The sequence below is a fragment of the Delphinapterus leucas genome, chromosome 4, assembly GCF_059928025.1.
Source record: "Delphinapterus leucas isolate spDelLeu-1000000601 "Yukka" chromosome 4, BTC_Dleu_Yukka2, whole genome shotgun sequence".
In the NCBI taxonomy this organism is placed as follows: domain Eukaryota; kingdom Metazoa; phylum Chordata; class Mammalia; order Artiodactyla; family Monodontidae; genus Delphinapterus; species Delphinapterus leucas.
Window position 1 is genome coordinate 134,731,296 of NC_143132.1, and position 14,962 is coordinate 134,746,257.

A 14,962-nucleotide genomic window follows, 5' to 3' on the forward strand; every position below is an offset into this window, starting at 1 on the left:
TCAGTAGAGAAGGAGAAAATCAAGTTCCAGGACTTCCCGCCTCATCAACCCGGCTCTTCCGCCACCCACCCCAGAGGATAAAAATAGCATCCTCCCAGGGCCTCACTGCTCTTGCAGCAACTGTGCACTGAAGCTGGGCCTGCCCCGGGAGCAGCTGTTCCCAGAGGCACAGGCCTGGTGGGAGGCATAGGGTCAGGGCAGGGGCTAGGCTGCCCACAGGGGCTAGGTGACCCAGGCCTGGCCGGGATGCTTGGAAACCTCACGAAGAGAGGCGGCACCTGGAGCAGGTTTGACCGCGACACATCAATAAATACGTCACAAGGTGCACCAGCTCGCTGGTCGGCCTTTAAAAGAGATGAGGTGTATCCGTGATTCTTAACGTTTTTCAGGGACAAGGACTCCCTAGAACAAATGAGGAGATGTACATATCACTTCTCTGTGTGTGCTCAAGCCCACACACAGCACACACTGAGAGGCAGACACACACTTTTGCACACAACTTCATATGCGGGGGGGAGCTGTCAAAGTCCAGCATGGACCACGGGTTGACAGCCCCAAATTCAGGTTGATTATAGAGACGCAAAACGATTATAAAAAATAAAAATTTGTAATGTGTAGGAGGAATAAGGTTAAAGTTTGCAGTTTGCTCAACAAGATCTTCTTGGAAAGTAAAAGTATATAGTATATATCCATCAAAACAGACACAGAAATGTTAATGTTGACGTCCGTTGGTAGGATAAAAGGTATTTTCTCTTTTTCTCTCCAAATGAAAAGCATGTTTCTCTTTTGCCATCAGAGCGGCCGCATCCAGGCATTTCCCTGTATCTGGAAGCCTACTCGGCTGCAGGCGCTGCCCGGGCCTGCCTGCCTGGACCCTCCATCCCGGGCGGGGGTATGTGTGGTACAGACAATAGGCAAGCAAACATCAGGTTGGTGACAACGTGGGGCGGGGACGGGCTCCTTTACAGGGTGACCGGGGAGCCCCTGGCCTTCAGAGACCCTGGAAACCCAAAGCGCTACTCGCCGGGCTCGGGCCCGCACGGAGGAGGCAGTGCGTGCGTGCGCGCTCTCGAGGCGGCGGCGGCGCGCGCACGCGCGCCACCGCGGCCCGCCTCCCGCAGCGGAAGATGCGGCCGAGGAGGCGGCGGCGGCGGCGGCGCGCTCCGGCGGTCTGAAGCGGCGGCAGGCTGCCACGGGCCGGCGGCGCGATGAGCTGGGCGGCCGCCCCCGGCTCGGGGCTGTGAGGGGCTCGGGGCCGGGGGTGGGCGGCGGCGGCGCGGCGGGCGGCCCACGCTTCTTCTCGGCGGCGGCGGCGGCGGTGGCCATGCGCAGGACGGCGCGGCCGGGGCCGCCGGGCCGGGGCCGCCTCCCGTGGACCCGCGGCCTGAGGGCCCCGCCGCCGCCGCTGCTGCTCCTGCTCGCGCTGCTGCCGCTGCTGCTCGCACCAGGCGCCGCCGCCGCCCCTGCCCCGAGGCCGCCGGCGCTGCCTCCCGCGTCTGCCGGGCCCAGCGTGAGCCTCTACCTGAGCGAGGATGAGGTGCGCCGGCTTATCGGTGAGTGGGGCCGCCTGCGCCGGGGTGGGCAGGTAGGGTCGGGCCCCGGTGCTTCCGGCCGCCGGCGGCCCAGTCCGCGCGACCTGGACCGCGGGCGGGCAGGCCCCAGCGCCCCGGGTCGCCTCTGGGCCCCGGCCTTTGCCTGCCTTGCTGGCCGGGAGGTGTGGTCCCTGCCCGGCCCCCGCCCCGGGCCAGCCTTCCGGCCTCCCCCGCACGTCGCGGAAAGACCCGGGGACCCCTCGGCCCCCGGCGATCTACCCCATTCCAGCCTGCTTACAGCCTCTTTAGCCTTTCGCCTTATTCCCTAGAGGCAGACTCTTCTTCCCTGCCGCTCCAAGTTTCTTCGACCTTTCCTCAACGTGTCACTCTAGGGCCCTGGATTTTGGATACTCGAAATCCACGTTTTATTTAGGTTAAATATGCTGTGGCTTTGATGCCCCAGTAGAGGCCACACTACGGTGCTCATACTTTCTGGTTATCGTAGTTTTTTGTTTTGTTTTGTTTTTAAATGAGAGACAGAGATTGGTTATAAGGGCACTACATGTCCGTGACAGTCTCCAAATCTTGGGACCGATAAGCGTATTTTACAACAGTGAATGAATCTCCAGGTAGCCGACCTTTTAGCTTTTTCAGTACCTTTTTGGTTCTTGTGTTGGAGTTTGGACTGATTCTGAATTTCTGGGCCCCTCTTCTACTTAGAATACCTTGTAAGAAAAGGAGAACTTGGCTTTGGGTCAGTTGGTGGTTCTGTGCTACCTAATTAGCTTTGTCATTGGGGAATTAATTTGAAAAATGTGACTTTGTGGATTCTGGAAATGACCCCTTAGAGGAAGGTCTGATAGAAATGGCCCCAAATGGGAAGTCTTTGGTAGCTGCAGATAGCTATACATTCACTTTCTTTTGTGTATTATGGGCCAGAAAACCACATTTTTTTTCATTTTTATTTCATCTCAGATTTGTGGTGCATCTAAGGGTTTGAGGGGAAAAATTATTCTTTTAAGCATCCATTAGCTGTCATTTTATTCAATTTTTTTTGTTATAAGACTTTCTTGAGGTCTACTGAAGTCCACTCAGTGTTAAAATGGAACTGCTTTTAAGCAGGCTGTTTAGACATTGTTATATATACGGGTTTGTCCCCTTTAACCAAAGAATGCTGTGTTTTTGTAATGTCCTGCTGGTCTGTAATCCTCTTTTTAGTCTGGTGGAATTAGCTGAATTTAATTTAGCTAAGTTAAAACAGCAAATTGGATTAGTACTTGAAACAAGACTAAGGTTTAGGAAAAATAATGAATGCTTATAAATTGACTCATAACATTAATTTAAAAAATATTAATGTATTATGCATGGTTTTGTAAAGGTTTTTTTGGTTAAAAGCGTGTATATAATTTGTGACTTTGTTTACATGTAAGAAACCAATTGAGGTAGGGGACATGGCACAACCAGAGGCTGACATTGATTGAGTGCCTGCCATATACTTCCTCCTACATGTTTTATACACATTATTTCCTCTAATTTTCTTGTGATCCAGTGAGGTGGATATCATTATTCCTCTTTTAGAGATGAGGAAAGTGAGACTTTAACTTGCTCAAGGTCACACATTTAATAATCTTTTTTTAAAAATAATCAAACATAGTGTTGACATAGGCCACAACAAGTTTCAAATTTCATTGAATGAAATAAAGATATTTATATAGAAGTTTGATTATGGCATGGTGGAAAAGAAGTCATTGCTAATTAATACTTGAAATGATGTATTTGTTACCTGATTGATGAGCATCCAGTTTGTGCCCAGGAATGAGCTGTTGGGAAGAGGGGAGGGAGGATTTCCTCACTGATCAACCTTGGTCCACCTCTGGGACAAGGGGAACCTTCAGTAGTATTTTCTCTAATGCAAACAGAGTTGACCTGTTACAGTGGGTCTCTTGACTCTCCATCCTGCCAGATCCAGGTCCTCTCCTTCCTTCCATCTTCCTCATCTATTCTGACTTTAGTTTTTGGCTGCCCCTGGCTGGGGAAGAACAATTGGGTGGGGCTGAGATGTATACCAGGCATACTGATTTCTCAGAATGCAGTTTCCCACAGGAACTCTTATGCTTATGGTGTTTAAGACTACTTGAAATACTTTGTACCATGTTTTTGTATCATTATGGGTTAAATGCCTTCTGAAAGCTGACTTGGGAAACTAACCATCACTTTATAATATTTGTAAGACAATGAATTTGCAATTCCAAGTATGAAACTTATAAATAAAGTTGGTAGTGACATCTTTATAAATTGAACTGATTGTTCTTGACATGGGAATAAGTTGTTTTAATCCGATTCATATATGCACATAGTTAAAAAAAGAAATCAAATAGTGCTAAAAGACCTCAAATGAAAAAACAGCAGTCTTCTGCCTTTGGCCTTTTTATCCTCCGGGCCCTACTTTCTAGTGGAAGCTACTATCCCAAGCTAGCTCTTTTTTTTTTTTTTTTCCCTGTTTTTTTTTTACTTTTCATATTTTGAAATCAATGTAGAATAAGCATTTCACTTCCTAGTATCATAACTGAGCAGTTGTCCTCTTCTCTTGCCCAAATCCCCCAATATAGTTACATCATTTTTAGTAAAACCAGCAGTCTGTATTTAGATTATTGTATATTTATATTTACAATATATTTATATTGTAAATTTTTATTATACATTATTATATGTATACATGTACGTATACGTACACACACACACACATATATAAACTCACTTGTGAGTTAAATAGTGACCCATGGTTATGTTTTCTTCTCCTGTATGTTATTGTTTTTCCTGGAGCAAATAAACTATAAACTTTTTGAGTCTTTTCTGTATCTATGGCTACAATCTCTCATACACTCCAAGAAATATGTTAAATGCCTTTTGATATTTTTTTTCCAGGTAACACATCAAATCATCTATCACTTTCACTTGGTTTCCTCTTAGAGACTCCCTGCTTTGGAGCCTTCCATCCTCTTCTTCCAATCTGGACAGTAGGATTATTTTTCCTGCACATACTGTACCCTTCTCTCCTGTCTTGGAGCCTCTGTTTCCTGAATCTTCTGTCTTCCTTTTTCTTTGTTTGCTTCATTTTGCTAAAGTATATCCTCAGTAGCTTACTGAGAAGGGTTGCATGGGAGGTAAATAATTTGAAGCCTTGTATGTCTGAAGGTGTCTAGCCTATCCTCATGCTTTATAGGTGATTTGGCTGAATTTAGAATATTAGACAGAAAAAAAAATATATTTTCCCGATTTTTGGTGGCATTTTTACACAGTTTTCTGGCTTTAAGGGTTTCTGATGAAAAATCCAAAATCATTCTGATTCCTTTTTTTCCTTGTGTGTTTTTTTTCTTTTTTTTTTTTTTTTTGGTTGTTGTTGTTTGTTTGTTTTCTGTTTTTTGAGCTTAGGGTCTTTGTCTTTAAAAAAATTCTGTAATTTTATCAGCTTCTGTGTGGGTCCTTCCTTCTGTTTGTGGTCCCTAAGACGCCCTTTCAATCTAGAGACTCATATCCTTCAGTTTTCAAAAATGTCTGTTACTTCTGATAATTTCCTACCCATCACTTGTTTTGTTTCTGAGATATCTATTGGTTTGGTTATTGAATCTTCTGGAATTGATCTTCAGATACTCAACGTATGTTGCCTCTTATTTACATCTCTATGTTTGGAGGTGGGAAGAGGGGGAAATTTTCTCAATTTTGTCTTCCAAGCTCTTTTATTTTTAAAATTTTAATGATGATTTTAAATTTTAGAACTCTTTGTTTTCTGTTTCCATTTCCATTTCATTTTATTCTAATTTTATGGATGTATTATCTTCACTTATCTTTGAGGCATGTGTTTGTTGTTTTTAATTTTTTCTGTATGTTTAACATTTTTAAAATATTTCTTCTGCTTCCTCCAATGTGCCTGTTCATTTCAGAGTTCTTTTTCTGTTCATTTAGATAGTATCTGTTGATCCTTGGCTGTCTGTAATTAAGAGTGAGATGCTGAAAAGTTGATTAGGGGAGGGCAAGCTTGTGGGTGGGTAGGTGGGTGGTCTATTGGCCTCCCTTGGAATGTGGGTGAACGTTTCATTGGGAGCCCCCCCGCACACACACATATCAGCACCTTCACAGTTTCTTTGGGACTGGTCAGTGTCTGCAGAGAAGACACCTGCAGTCTGCTGCCTCTGGTGTGCTTGGTGGTACACCAGCCTCTGTGGTTCAGTTTTTTCAGAAAAACTTTGGGTCTCTTGCTGGACCTGGGGGCCCAACTGCTTTGAATGCCCCTCATCAGAGGCTCCCCCTTTGACAGGCCAGAGCCTCAAGCCAGCCTTTGGTGGCCCTTGTTGCATCCAGGGCTGAGTCCCTCTAGAGGTTCTGAGAGGCAGTGACCACCCCTTCAACTGCTTCCCATCTTGCAAAAGTTTGTTGAAATATATGTTGTGTTGTCTTCTTTCCCTTTCTGTGTTTGTGGTTTAATGTCTTTGTGATTTCATTACTGTCATTTTAGAGGAGTCCTAGGAGGATGGGGGTAAAGGCAAGTGGTCATTCTACAGTGTGTAAATGGTTGGGCTTTGACTATTGAAGAGCTGGTGATGTGTAGTTTTTTGGTACTAACAGTATTAGGAAGAGTAGTGGTGGTGGTCACAGAAATGGTTGACACTTGAATTTAGAGTGCTGCTGATGTGTGGCAATCTTGCCTGTGTCAGGTACAAAAGTAATCCCTGTTTTGGGTGTGTATTGTTACTTCCATAATATAGATGAGGAAACAGACGTGCAGGAAGTATGTAACTAGCTCATTCCTTGGTAGTAGGGCATGCAGTCTTGATAGAAGTCCATCGGTATAGAGACTCCAAAAGCCTCAGATGTTTTATGTGGCATCCCTGTGTCCCCAGGCCCTGCTTAGGCTGCAGTGTAGGCATCCATTTCTCCATTTTACTGATGAAGACTGATCTGGGGCCCTTTGGGCAGTGAATAGAGGGCCAGGTCTTGACTCAGTCTGGAATCCATATCGCCTCTTCGTCAGCTCTGGAGGACCTGTGATTAACCAAAATGCTTAAGGAGTAGAATCGGCAAGCCTGCTGCCACATGTGCTCATCTGTGGTCTTGATTATTATCTGCATTCTCTCCTGTTCTCTATCTACTTGATAATTCTAATAGCTGAGTTCCCTGGAAGTCCAGAGCTGGTGGAATCAGTCTGTGGCTGGGGCAGTACCGGGGGTGTGGGAATAAGATGCTGATGGGTGGGGGGTATGATATAAACTGGTCATGGCAGCGGTGATGGTGGTGATAGGGAATCTGTAGGAGTCAGGGGGACTTCTGAGAATAGACTCCGCCTCACACCAATTAGAAATTCATTTTGGATAACTTGCCTCTCCATTAAAATAAATATCCTCTGAAAGAGTTAAGCGTTGTTCACATCTTTTTTAAAATCAGTTCAATACTAGTTGAGATCATTGCTCCCCAAATCAGTCCAGTAAAAATTTTTGAAGCCCAACCAAGTACCATATATTGTGGTAGAAAATGGCAATTCAAAATTACTGAATTCCTTTTCTTGAAGAACTCAAATTTCGTAGGGGAGACTAACAGTTGTATCTACAACTATAACACTGAGATAAGAATTATACTGCTGATTGATGTAAGTTTTTGTGGGAATGATTACTTTTGACTGTAGAAGGAGGGGGAGTGGAGAGGCTTAGGGGCTTTCAGGAATGTGTTCCAGGAAAGGAGACATTTGAGCCTCATCTTGAAGGATGAACTTGAAAGACAGAAAAGAGGAGCATTTCATGTCAGGCAGAGAAAATAGCACGAACAAAGCCATAGCTGTATGGAAGCAGATGTGTGTGAATTCAAGGAGTAGGCTAAGGTGAGAAAATTTGGCAAAACCAGGGAGTGGCAGAATATAAAGCTGGGAGGTAGGTTGCAGTTAGGTTAGGAATTTGAAGTTTATTTTATAGGTAATGAGGAACTGTTGAACTTAGGAAAGGAGAGTATACAGATAGGACTGGGTTCTAGAAAAGACAGCTTCGGCCCCAGTGAAAAGGGTGGCTTGAAGACTGAAAAGCTGGATCTGGGAAATGGGACAGAGTCAGCCTTGTGCTGGTAAGAGGAATCAACTAGGACAGTTGAGGGGGGGTGGGATGGATTTGTGAGGAATTTTCTGGGAGTTTGGAGAAGACTTAGTGGAGGACACCTCAGGGCTAAAGAAGAGGGAGGAGTCACAGAGGAATCTGAGTTTCACATTTGGGCAGCTGAACTGAAGGACTCTTTTTGGGAAATGGTTGAGGAAAAAGAAAGATGAGATGAGCCACGTGTTCCTCTCCTCCCAGCACCTCTCTTCCTCTTCAACCTCAGGCCAAGTGTTTGGGGGAGGGCAGTGAGGGTGTCCTCTCTGCTGGTGTCTGGCATATCCTGCCACTGCCCAGACTTTGAGGAGGTGGGTGCTGGTGGAGGTGGGTTAGCACCTTGCAGCACACTCTTAATCCTGGGCCTTTGGGTAGGGTTGGTGGCATTGATGCAGCATTAATTTGAATCCATGTGTTCTTCACTGGGAGAACAAGACTGAGACATTGTGCAATTGTGGGTTTTGAGGTTTTTTTTTTCCTTCTTCGTGCTACACATGTGGGAGAACTCTGTCCAGTTATGGCTAACCTGTCCCCTATGAGTCATATCCTGAGTTGACTAGTCAGTTCTGAAGGTGCTGCCTGGAACACTGTTTGGATTTTAAGGATCATTTTAGAAACAAATGAAACATGTAGGTATTTTTTTGAGCATCACAAATTGAGAAGTTCCACAGCATTACTTTTGGGGTTTTAACACAGTTATGCCAGTGTTCTGAAAAAACTTACCAGCTATACATACTAAAACAAAACAAAACAAAAACTTGACATGAAGTAGAGCCACTAGCTACTCTGAAATTATATTATGCTTAAAAGTGTGCTTTTTTGTGTTATTGTTGATGTACATCAAGTACAATGTTTTCTAATCAAGATGTTATTAAACAGCTTTCATTTATGTAGGACCTCTAAAAATGTGGTGTGCCAGAACAAAAGTGTGTATTGCTGAATTAAGTAATAAACACTTATTAATTGATTCTACTTAACTATGCCCAGCAAGTGACAGTGCTGAATGGTAGAATATTTCTGAAAAGTAATTTAATAGGTCCTATTCTTGTTCATAAGACAGATACGTTGTGTCTTGTTCATAAATAATGAACATGTTCTTATATAAATGTCTTGCTCTGTGTCAACTGTTTCACATATTTTCTTTTATTTTATCAACCACTGGAAGTAGATGGCATTGGCATTTTTCTATAGATAAAGCTGAGGATCTGGGAAATTACAGAATTTGCTGGAGGTCACAGAGATGTCTAGGGCTATATGACTCTAAAGTGCATGCCTTCTCTACTCTGCTGCCTCTGAAAGTTAACAGTTCAGTCTTTATCTAACCAGATCATCTGAGGGGCTTAAACAAAGTACAGATTCCTATACCTACTCTGAGCAATTTGTTTAGGAGATCTGAGATGGGGCCCAGCCAGTGAGATTTTTGAATGGCATGTTGCATGAATTGTAAGATGTACGGCTTTTTCACATTTGAACATCTCTGAAATTGGAACCATTTCACAATCAATGGTGAATCATCAGTTAATTGACAGCTCTTTTTCTTTCTTAGTGGCACAAAAAATAATGGTGCATTTTAGATTAAATGAAATATAGTATTTTAACAAGGTGATTTTAAAAAAATAATAAATTTATTTATTTATTTTTGGCCACGTTAGGTCTTTGTTGCTGAACGCGGGCTTTCTCTAGTTGTGGCGAGCGGGGGCTACTCTTCATTATGGTGCGCAGGCTTCTCATTGCGGTGGCTTCTCTTGTTGCAGAGCATGGGCTTTAGGTGCGCAGGCTTCAGTAGTTGTGGCACGTGGGCTCAGTAGTTGTGGCTCGCGTGCTCTAGAGAGCAGGCTCAGTAGTTTGGCTCACGGGCTTAGTTGCTCCGTGGCATGTGGGATCTTCCCGGCCCAGGGCTCAAACCCGTGTCCCTTGCATTGGCAGGAGGATTCTTAACCACTGCGCCACTAGGGATGTCCCAATAAGGTGATACTGTGAAGGAGACAGACATAATTTGCCACCTTTCCTTTTTTTTGGGTACCTGTCACGACTTTCTTTCAGAGTTGTAAAATTCACTGGTGGTAAATTATTTACTTGTGGTAATGGCTGTGTAGTAATGTCCTTGCAGGGTAGGCAAATGATGGCAGTGAGATATTACCATTAGGTTTAAGAGCAATGGCAACTCACTTTTCAGCTAGGAAGTTGCTGGCAAGAGAAATATCAGTGGTTCTCAACCTTATTTTGTGAAAGCCTTAGGGCCTTTTCCTAGACAAGGGTGTGGATCCCACACATACTAAGTTTTGCACACTGTGATGGGGGTTCTTAGACTTTGAGGACCTTACAGGGCCCCCTGATGAAAGCTTATGGGTACATCTGAATTCCTCAAAAGCTGGTTCTGGAAGGGGGCATCTATTAACATTCTATATTTCATCCTAGGATTCTTTGACCTCCTACGTGATTTTCTTTCCTTCTAGTTTTATTGAGATTTAATTGACATAAAGCACTGTGTAGGTTTAAGGTGTCCAGCATAATGATTTGACTTACATACATCATGAAATAATTAACCACAGTAGGTTTAGTGAACACCATCATCTCATATAGATAAAATATTAAAGAGAAAAAAAATTTCATTCCTTGTGATGAGAACTCTTAGATTTCCTCTCTTAACAGTGTTCATATATAACATACAGCAGTGCTAATTATCTTTATCATGTACATTATATCCCTAGTACTTATTTATCTTATAACTGAAAGTTTGTACTCTTTGATTACCTTCATCCAACTCCCCCTGCCGCCTGAATTAAAAAAAAAATTTTGCATACATTAAGGTTTATTCTGTTGTAGTTATATGGGTTTTGACAAATGCATCCAGTATAGTATCATATAGAATAATTTTGCAGCCCTAATAAGTCCCCTGTGAAGGGGGGCATTTATATTTATTAATACCTTTCCTTATATTTTAAATGTTTGCTTTTAAAAATGTATTTATTATGTAAAATTTCAAACATTCAAAAGTAGACAGAATAGTATAATGAACCTCTGTGTATCCATCATCCTGCTTCAACAATTACCAGCTCATGGCCAGTTCTGTTTGGTCTATACTTCTCCACTCCCCAATCTGCTCCCTTGTCCTACTCCCCCTCATCTTCTGCTTGGATTATTTTGAAGCAAACTCAGACATAAAATTTTGTAAAAAATTTTTTGGTATGTATCTCTAAAAGATAGGAATTCTTTAAAATTTTGTAATAACTATTATCACACCTAAGAAATTAACAGTAATTCATAAATACCAAATATCTAGGCTTAGATCTTCCTGATTTCTAAATGAATGTTTATGTAGAGACTCTTGCCTGCCACCTGTTTCTTCCCTTGTCCCTGCTCCCCACCATACCACCGTTTAGTTCCTTTGGTGCCAAGCTTTTTTCACCCTAGGGTCTGCATTCGATGATTGCTCTGCCTTATGTACTTTTCCTAGATCTTTACATGGCTAGAGCCTTCTAGATCTTAGCTTAATGTTACTTCCTCAGAGAGCCTTGCCTTCCTAGGGTTGACCCTCAGTGCTACTCTGTTCTGTCACCCTGTTTTCTTTTCCTTTTTTTTTTTTTAAATTAATTAATTTGTGGCTACATTGGTCTTCGTTGTTGCGTGCAGCCTTTCTCTAGTTGCGGTGAGCAGGGGCTACTCTTCGTTGCGGTGCGCAGGCTTATCATTGAGGTGGCTTCTCTTATTTCAGAGCACGGGCTCTAGGCACACAGGCTCAGTAGTTATGGCTCGCGGGCTCTAGAGTGCAGGCTCAGTAGTTGTGGCGCATGGGCTTAGTTGCTCCGCGGCATGTGAGATCTTCCCGGACCAGGCCTTGAACCCATGTCCTCTGCATTGGCAGGCGGATTCTTAACCACTGTGCCACCAGGGAAGACCCCACCCTGTTTTCTTTTAAGTACCTGATACTTTTGTTGTTTCCATCTCCCTCTGTAGGAAGGCTAATTCTGTTTGAGCAGAGACCTTTTATATTGTTCCACTCTGTATGCCCAGCACCTAAATCAGTACCTGGCATATAGTAGGATATTCAGTAAAAGTTCAGTGAATGAATGAATCATATTTTCTTTTTGTTTTTTTGGATTCACTATCTTGTGCCTTACTGGGGTCATCATTCTCTTGATCATTTCCCATTGCCCGCTAAGTTATTATCCAAAAAGGGATTGGCCTGAACTTATGAATGTAAGTTTAAATCAATTAGTTTTAATAGCTTATTTCCTTTGAAGTTGCCTAATTTTCCCAAGTCTCTGTCCCCTGAGCCCCCCCTCTGGGTAAGGTGCCCCCCATCTTGGCTTCCATAGCTCTATACCATGTACAAACACATCTGTATCACTGTACCCATCATGTTCTATAGTTTCCCTACTGCATTAAGGCTACCTCATGGCTTGGCACATAGCTGTCTCTCAGCAGACTGCTGGTCCACACTACAGTTGAAGGATGTAGAATATTCAAGAGAGATTCCGGAAAAATAATTAAAAGCCGGAAAACAATTTCTAATCTTTTCTTCTGAAATGCTAACCTGCTGTTAATCCTAGCCAGTGTATTTTTTCATCTCGTACATTGTAGTTTTCATCTCTAGAAATTTGATTTGGGCCTTTTTATATCTTCCATGTCTCTACTTAACTTTTTGTGGGGTACAGTTACAATAGTTGTTTTAATGTCTGCTGATTCTAACATCTGCCAGTTCTGGGTTGGTTTCAGTTGATCTGTCATCTGTCTATCTACTTATTTTGCTTTTTTACATGCCTGGTAGTTTTTGACTAGATGGCAGACATTATGAATTTTACCCTGTTGGGTGCTGGATATTTTTGTATTCCTGTAATTATTCTTACATTTTGTTCTGGGACCAGCTAAGTTACTTGGAAGCAGTTTGATCTTTTCAGGTCTTGCTTTTAAGACTTGTTAGATAAGACAGGAGCAGTGCTCAGTGTAGGTCCAATTATTCCCCACTACTGAGTTAAGACCCTTCCGTGTACTTTCTCCATTGACCTGTGACTCATGAGGTTTTCCAGTCTGGCTGGTGGGAATAGGTGATATTCCAAAATGTATGAAGTGCTATGCACTGTTAACCTTTTATTTTTTCTCTGCCCTTGTGTAGCTTCCTTATGCATGATCAGTACTCAGCTGAAGGCTCGAGGGGCAACCCTCTGCAGATCTTGGAAATTCTCTCTCTGTGTAGCTCTCTGTTCTCTGGTACTTTGTCCTACGTACTCTAGCTGTCTTTGTCTTTCTGAACTCTCACATATTTTGTCTGTTTTTTGATAATTTCAGACGAGAGGGTTAATCTTGTCCTGTTATTCTATCTTGTCCAGAAGTGGAAGTGGCCAAGGATTATCTTTTTGATTGTTTGCATCTTTTCTAAAGTTGTTTAACTCCTTAGATTATTTGTTAAAGGAGAGAATTTAGTCTAATTTCAAGAAAAAGCACTAAGGTTGTATACCTACGCATGCGTGCACATGTGCACAAATGTGGGTTTATACTAGCTAACATGGTGTGAGAAAATATTGGATTTGGAATCTGCATATTTGAGTTTTAAGTCCATCTCCTCCTTCTGTTATATGTGGGTAGGCAAGTAATTAACGTTTCTGAGTGTTGGTTTCCTCATATATGAGATGTATAGCAGGATGTCTGTTATCATATTGCCATAATGTATATGAAAATGCTACATAATCCTCAAAATAATTTATTTTAGTTATTGGTGGGGGATTTATATGTTTTTGGATAAAAGCTCAAATCATAGAATGTTAGAAAGAGAGGTCACTTAGACATCACCTGGTTGATTGCCTTGGGTAGCAACATTTATCACTCGCTGAGCAATTACTTATTGAATGTACGATAGGCCTTATTTTAGGGGCTTGACATGTTTTGGTGAATAAAGCAGATATAGATCCCTGGTGTCATGGCACAAACTTCTAGCGGAGAGCTAAGTGACTTGCCTTAGAAAAGAATTCAGGTAGCTTTGGAACTGGACTCCAAGTTAGCACTTGGAGTTGCTGGGAGGGAGGAACGATGTTTGTGAGTTCTCCATTGTGCTTTGAGCCCCTGGCCATAATAGCCAACTCTAAGTTACTAATGGCCTCCACGGCTGACTGAGAGTGTGTGCTCCTTATTAGGAGTTGACTATGAAAGAAATTGAATGGTGGTTATGTCAAACTGTGAGTAAATTACTCCATGTCTACTCTAGAGCTGTACTTGCAATGCATGCATGAGCTTGGTGAGATCATTTTCTTCTTTAAATAGTGCAGGAACCAATGATAAATTAGTTTCCAGAGTATCATTTTACCAGATACTAGAACATTCTCACGCTATGGCAGGGCATGCTTCATATTTTATGTTATAGTGCTAGAGATTATGGGTTATGTTTTTGTTACTTACTATTCTTACATAGGAATTGGGGAGCACCTTTAACATCTCTGCAGTTGTGGTACAAATCACATCTTTGGGGGAATTCTTTTATGGATTTTTTTTTTAAGATGACAGCTATATTAATTGGATGTGAAATCTTGTTCCCTGATCCTGTGTTTTAGTGTCAGCCCTCTTTATAATTTCTTATCCATCTGCTGTAGTATTTTCAGATGGGGAAGGTGACGGTATTATTTGAGTCATCCAATTGAAATCAAAAGTGACAATACTCGTGAAGAGAAAAAAAAGTGACCACACTCTCCCTTTGATTCCACACAACTTCTCTCAAAGGTCATATCATCACAGGTACTAGAGAGGCAAACCTGAGCACAGCATTTGTGATGCAGAGCTTTGGGTTTCCATTTTCAGGGATCACTGAATTACAGTCAAAGTTATGTACTGAAATGGAAGACACGGGAGGGGAGATGCTTGGTACTGGAATAGTTGTATCCTGGAGCCTGATCTGTTAAAGCAGTGGCAACTAATAGCCATTCCAGTGGATTGTTTTAAGTGAGCTGTTGATTTTGATCACACATCATGTACTCTTCCTACAGTGGCAGAGTGAGGAAAGGTGCTCAGTGATTGCAGATGCTGGCTTTTCTTTGAGAGGATCAGGAGGTTCCCTTTCTTGATGCTGACCCCCTCGCCACTTCTTAGGGACCAAAGGATGGACCTCTTGCCTTTCCTTTGAAGAGGCCAGTTTTAGGCATGGGATGAGGAGGCAGCCTGTAGGAAGGGGGTGGAGGAAAGGGGCATGTTTACTTTGTCTTCCATTGTTGATGTCTTCTTTCTCTTAAAAGCTCACTTTAATTCTTTTTATACTCTCTGTGTGTACATGTGTACTCTCAGCCCACTTCTATCCAGACATTTATGGTTGCAGCA

The 14,962-nt window shown here is 42.7% G+C and overlaps 1 protein-coding gene across 3 annotated transcripts in view; it reads left to right on the forward strand.

Annotated features, from left to right (window-relative positions):
* The first annotated feature begins 1,291 nt into the window (after positions 1–1,291).
* RYK (receptor like tyrosine kinase) overlaps positions 1,292–14,962 on the forward strand; it is a 94,562-nt gene continuing 80,891 nt past the window's right edge. For 2 of the 3 annotated variants that reach the window (XM_022582529.3, XM_022582530.3), the window contains exon 1: positions 1,292–1,553. In XM_022582529.3, coding sequence (XP_022438237.1) covers positions 1,325–1,553 — 229 coding nt within the window. In that variant the 5' untranslated portion in view covers positions 1,292–1,324. The remainder of the gene's footprint in view (positions 1,554–14,962) is intronic. The other variant, XM_089911127.1, reaches the window with a different exon arrangement.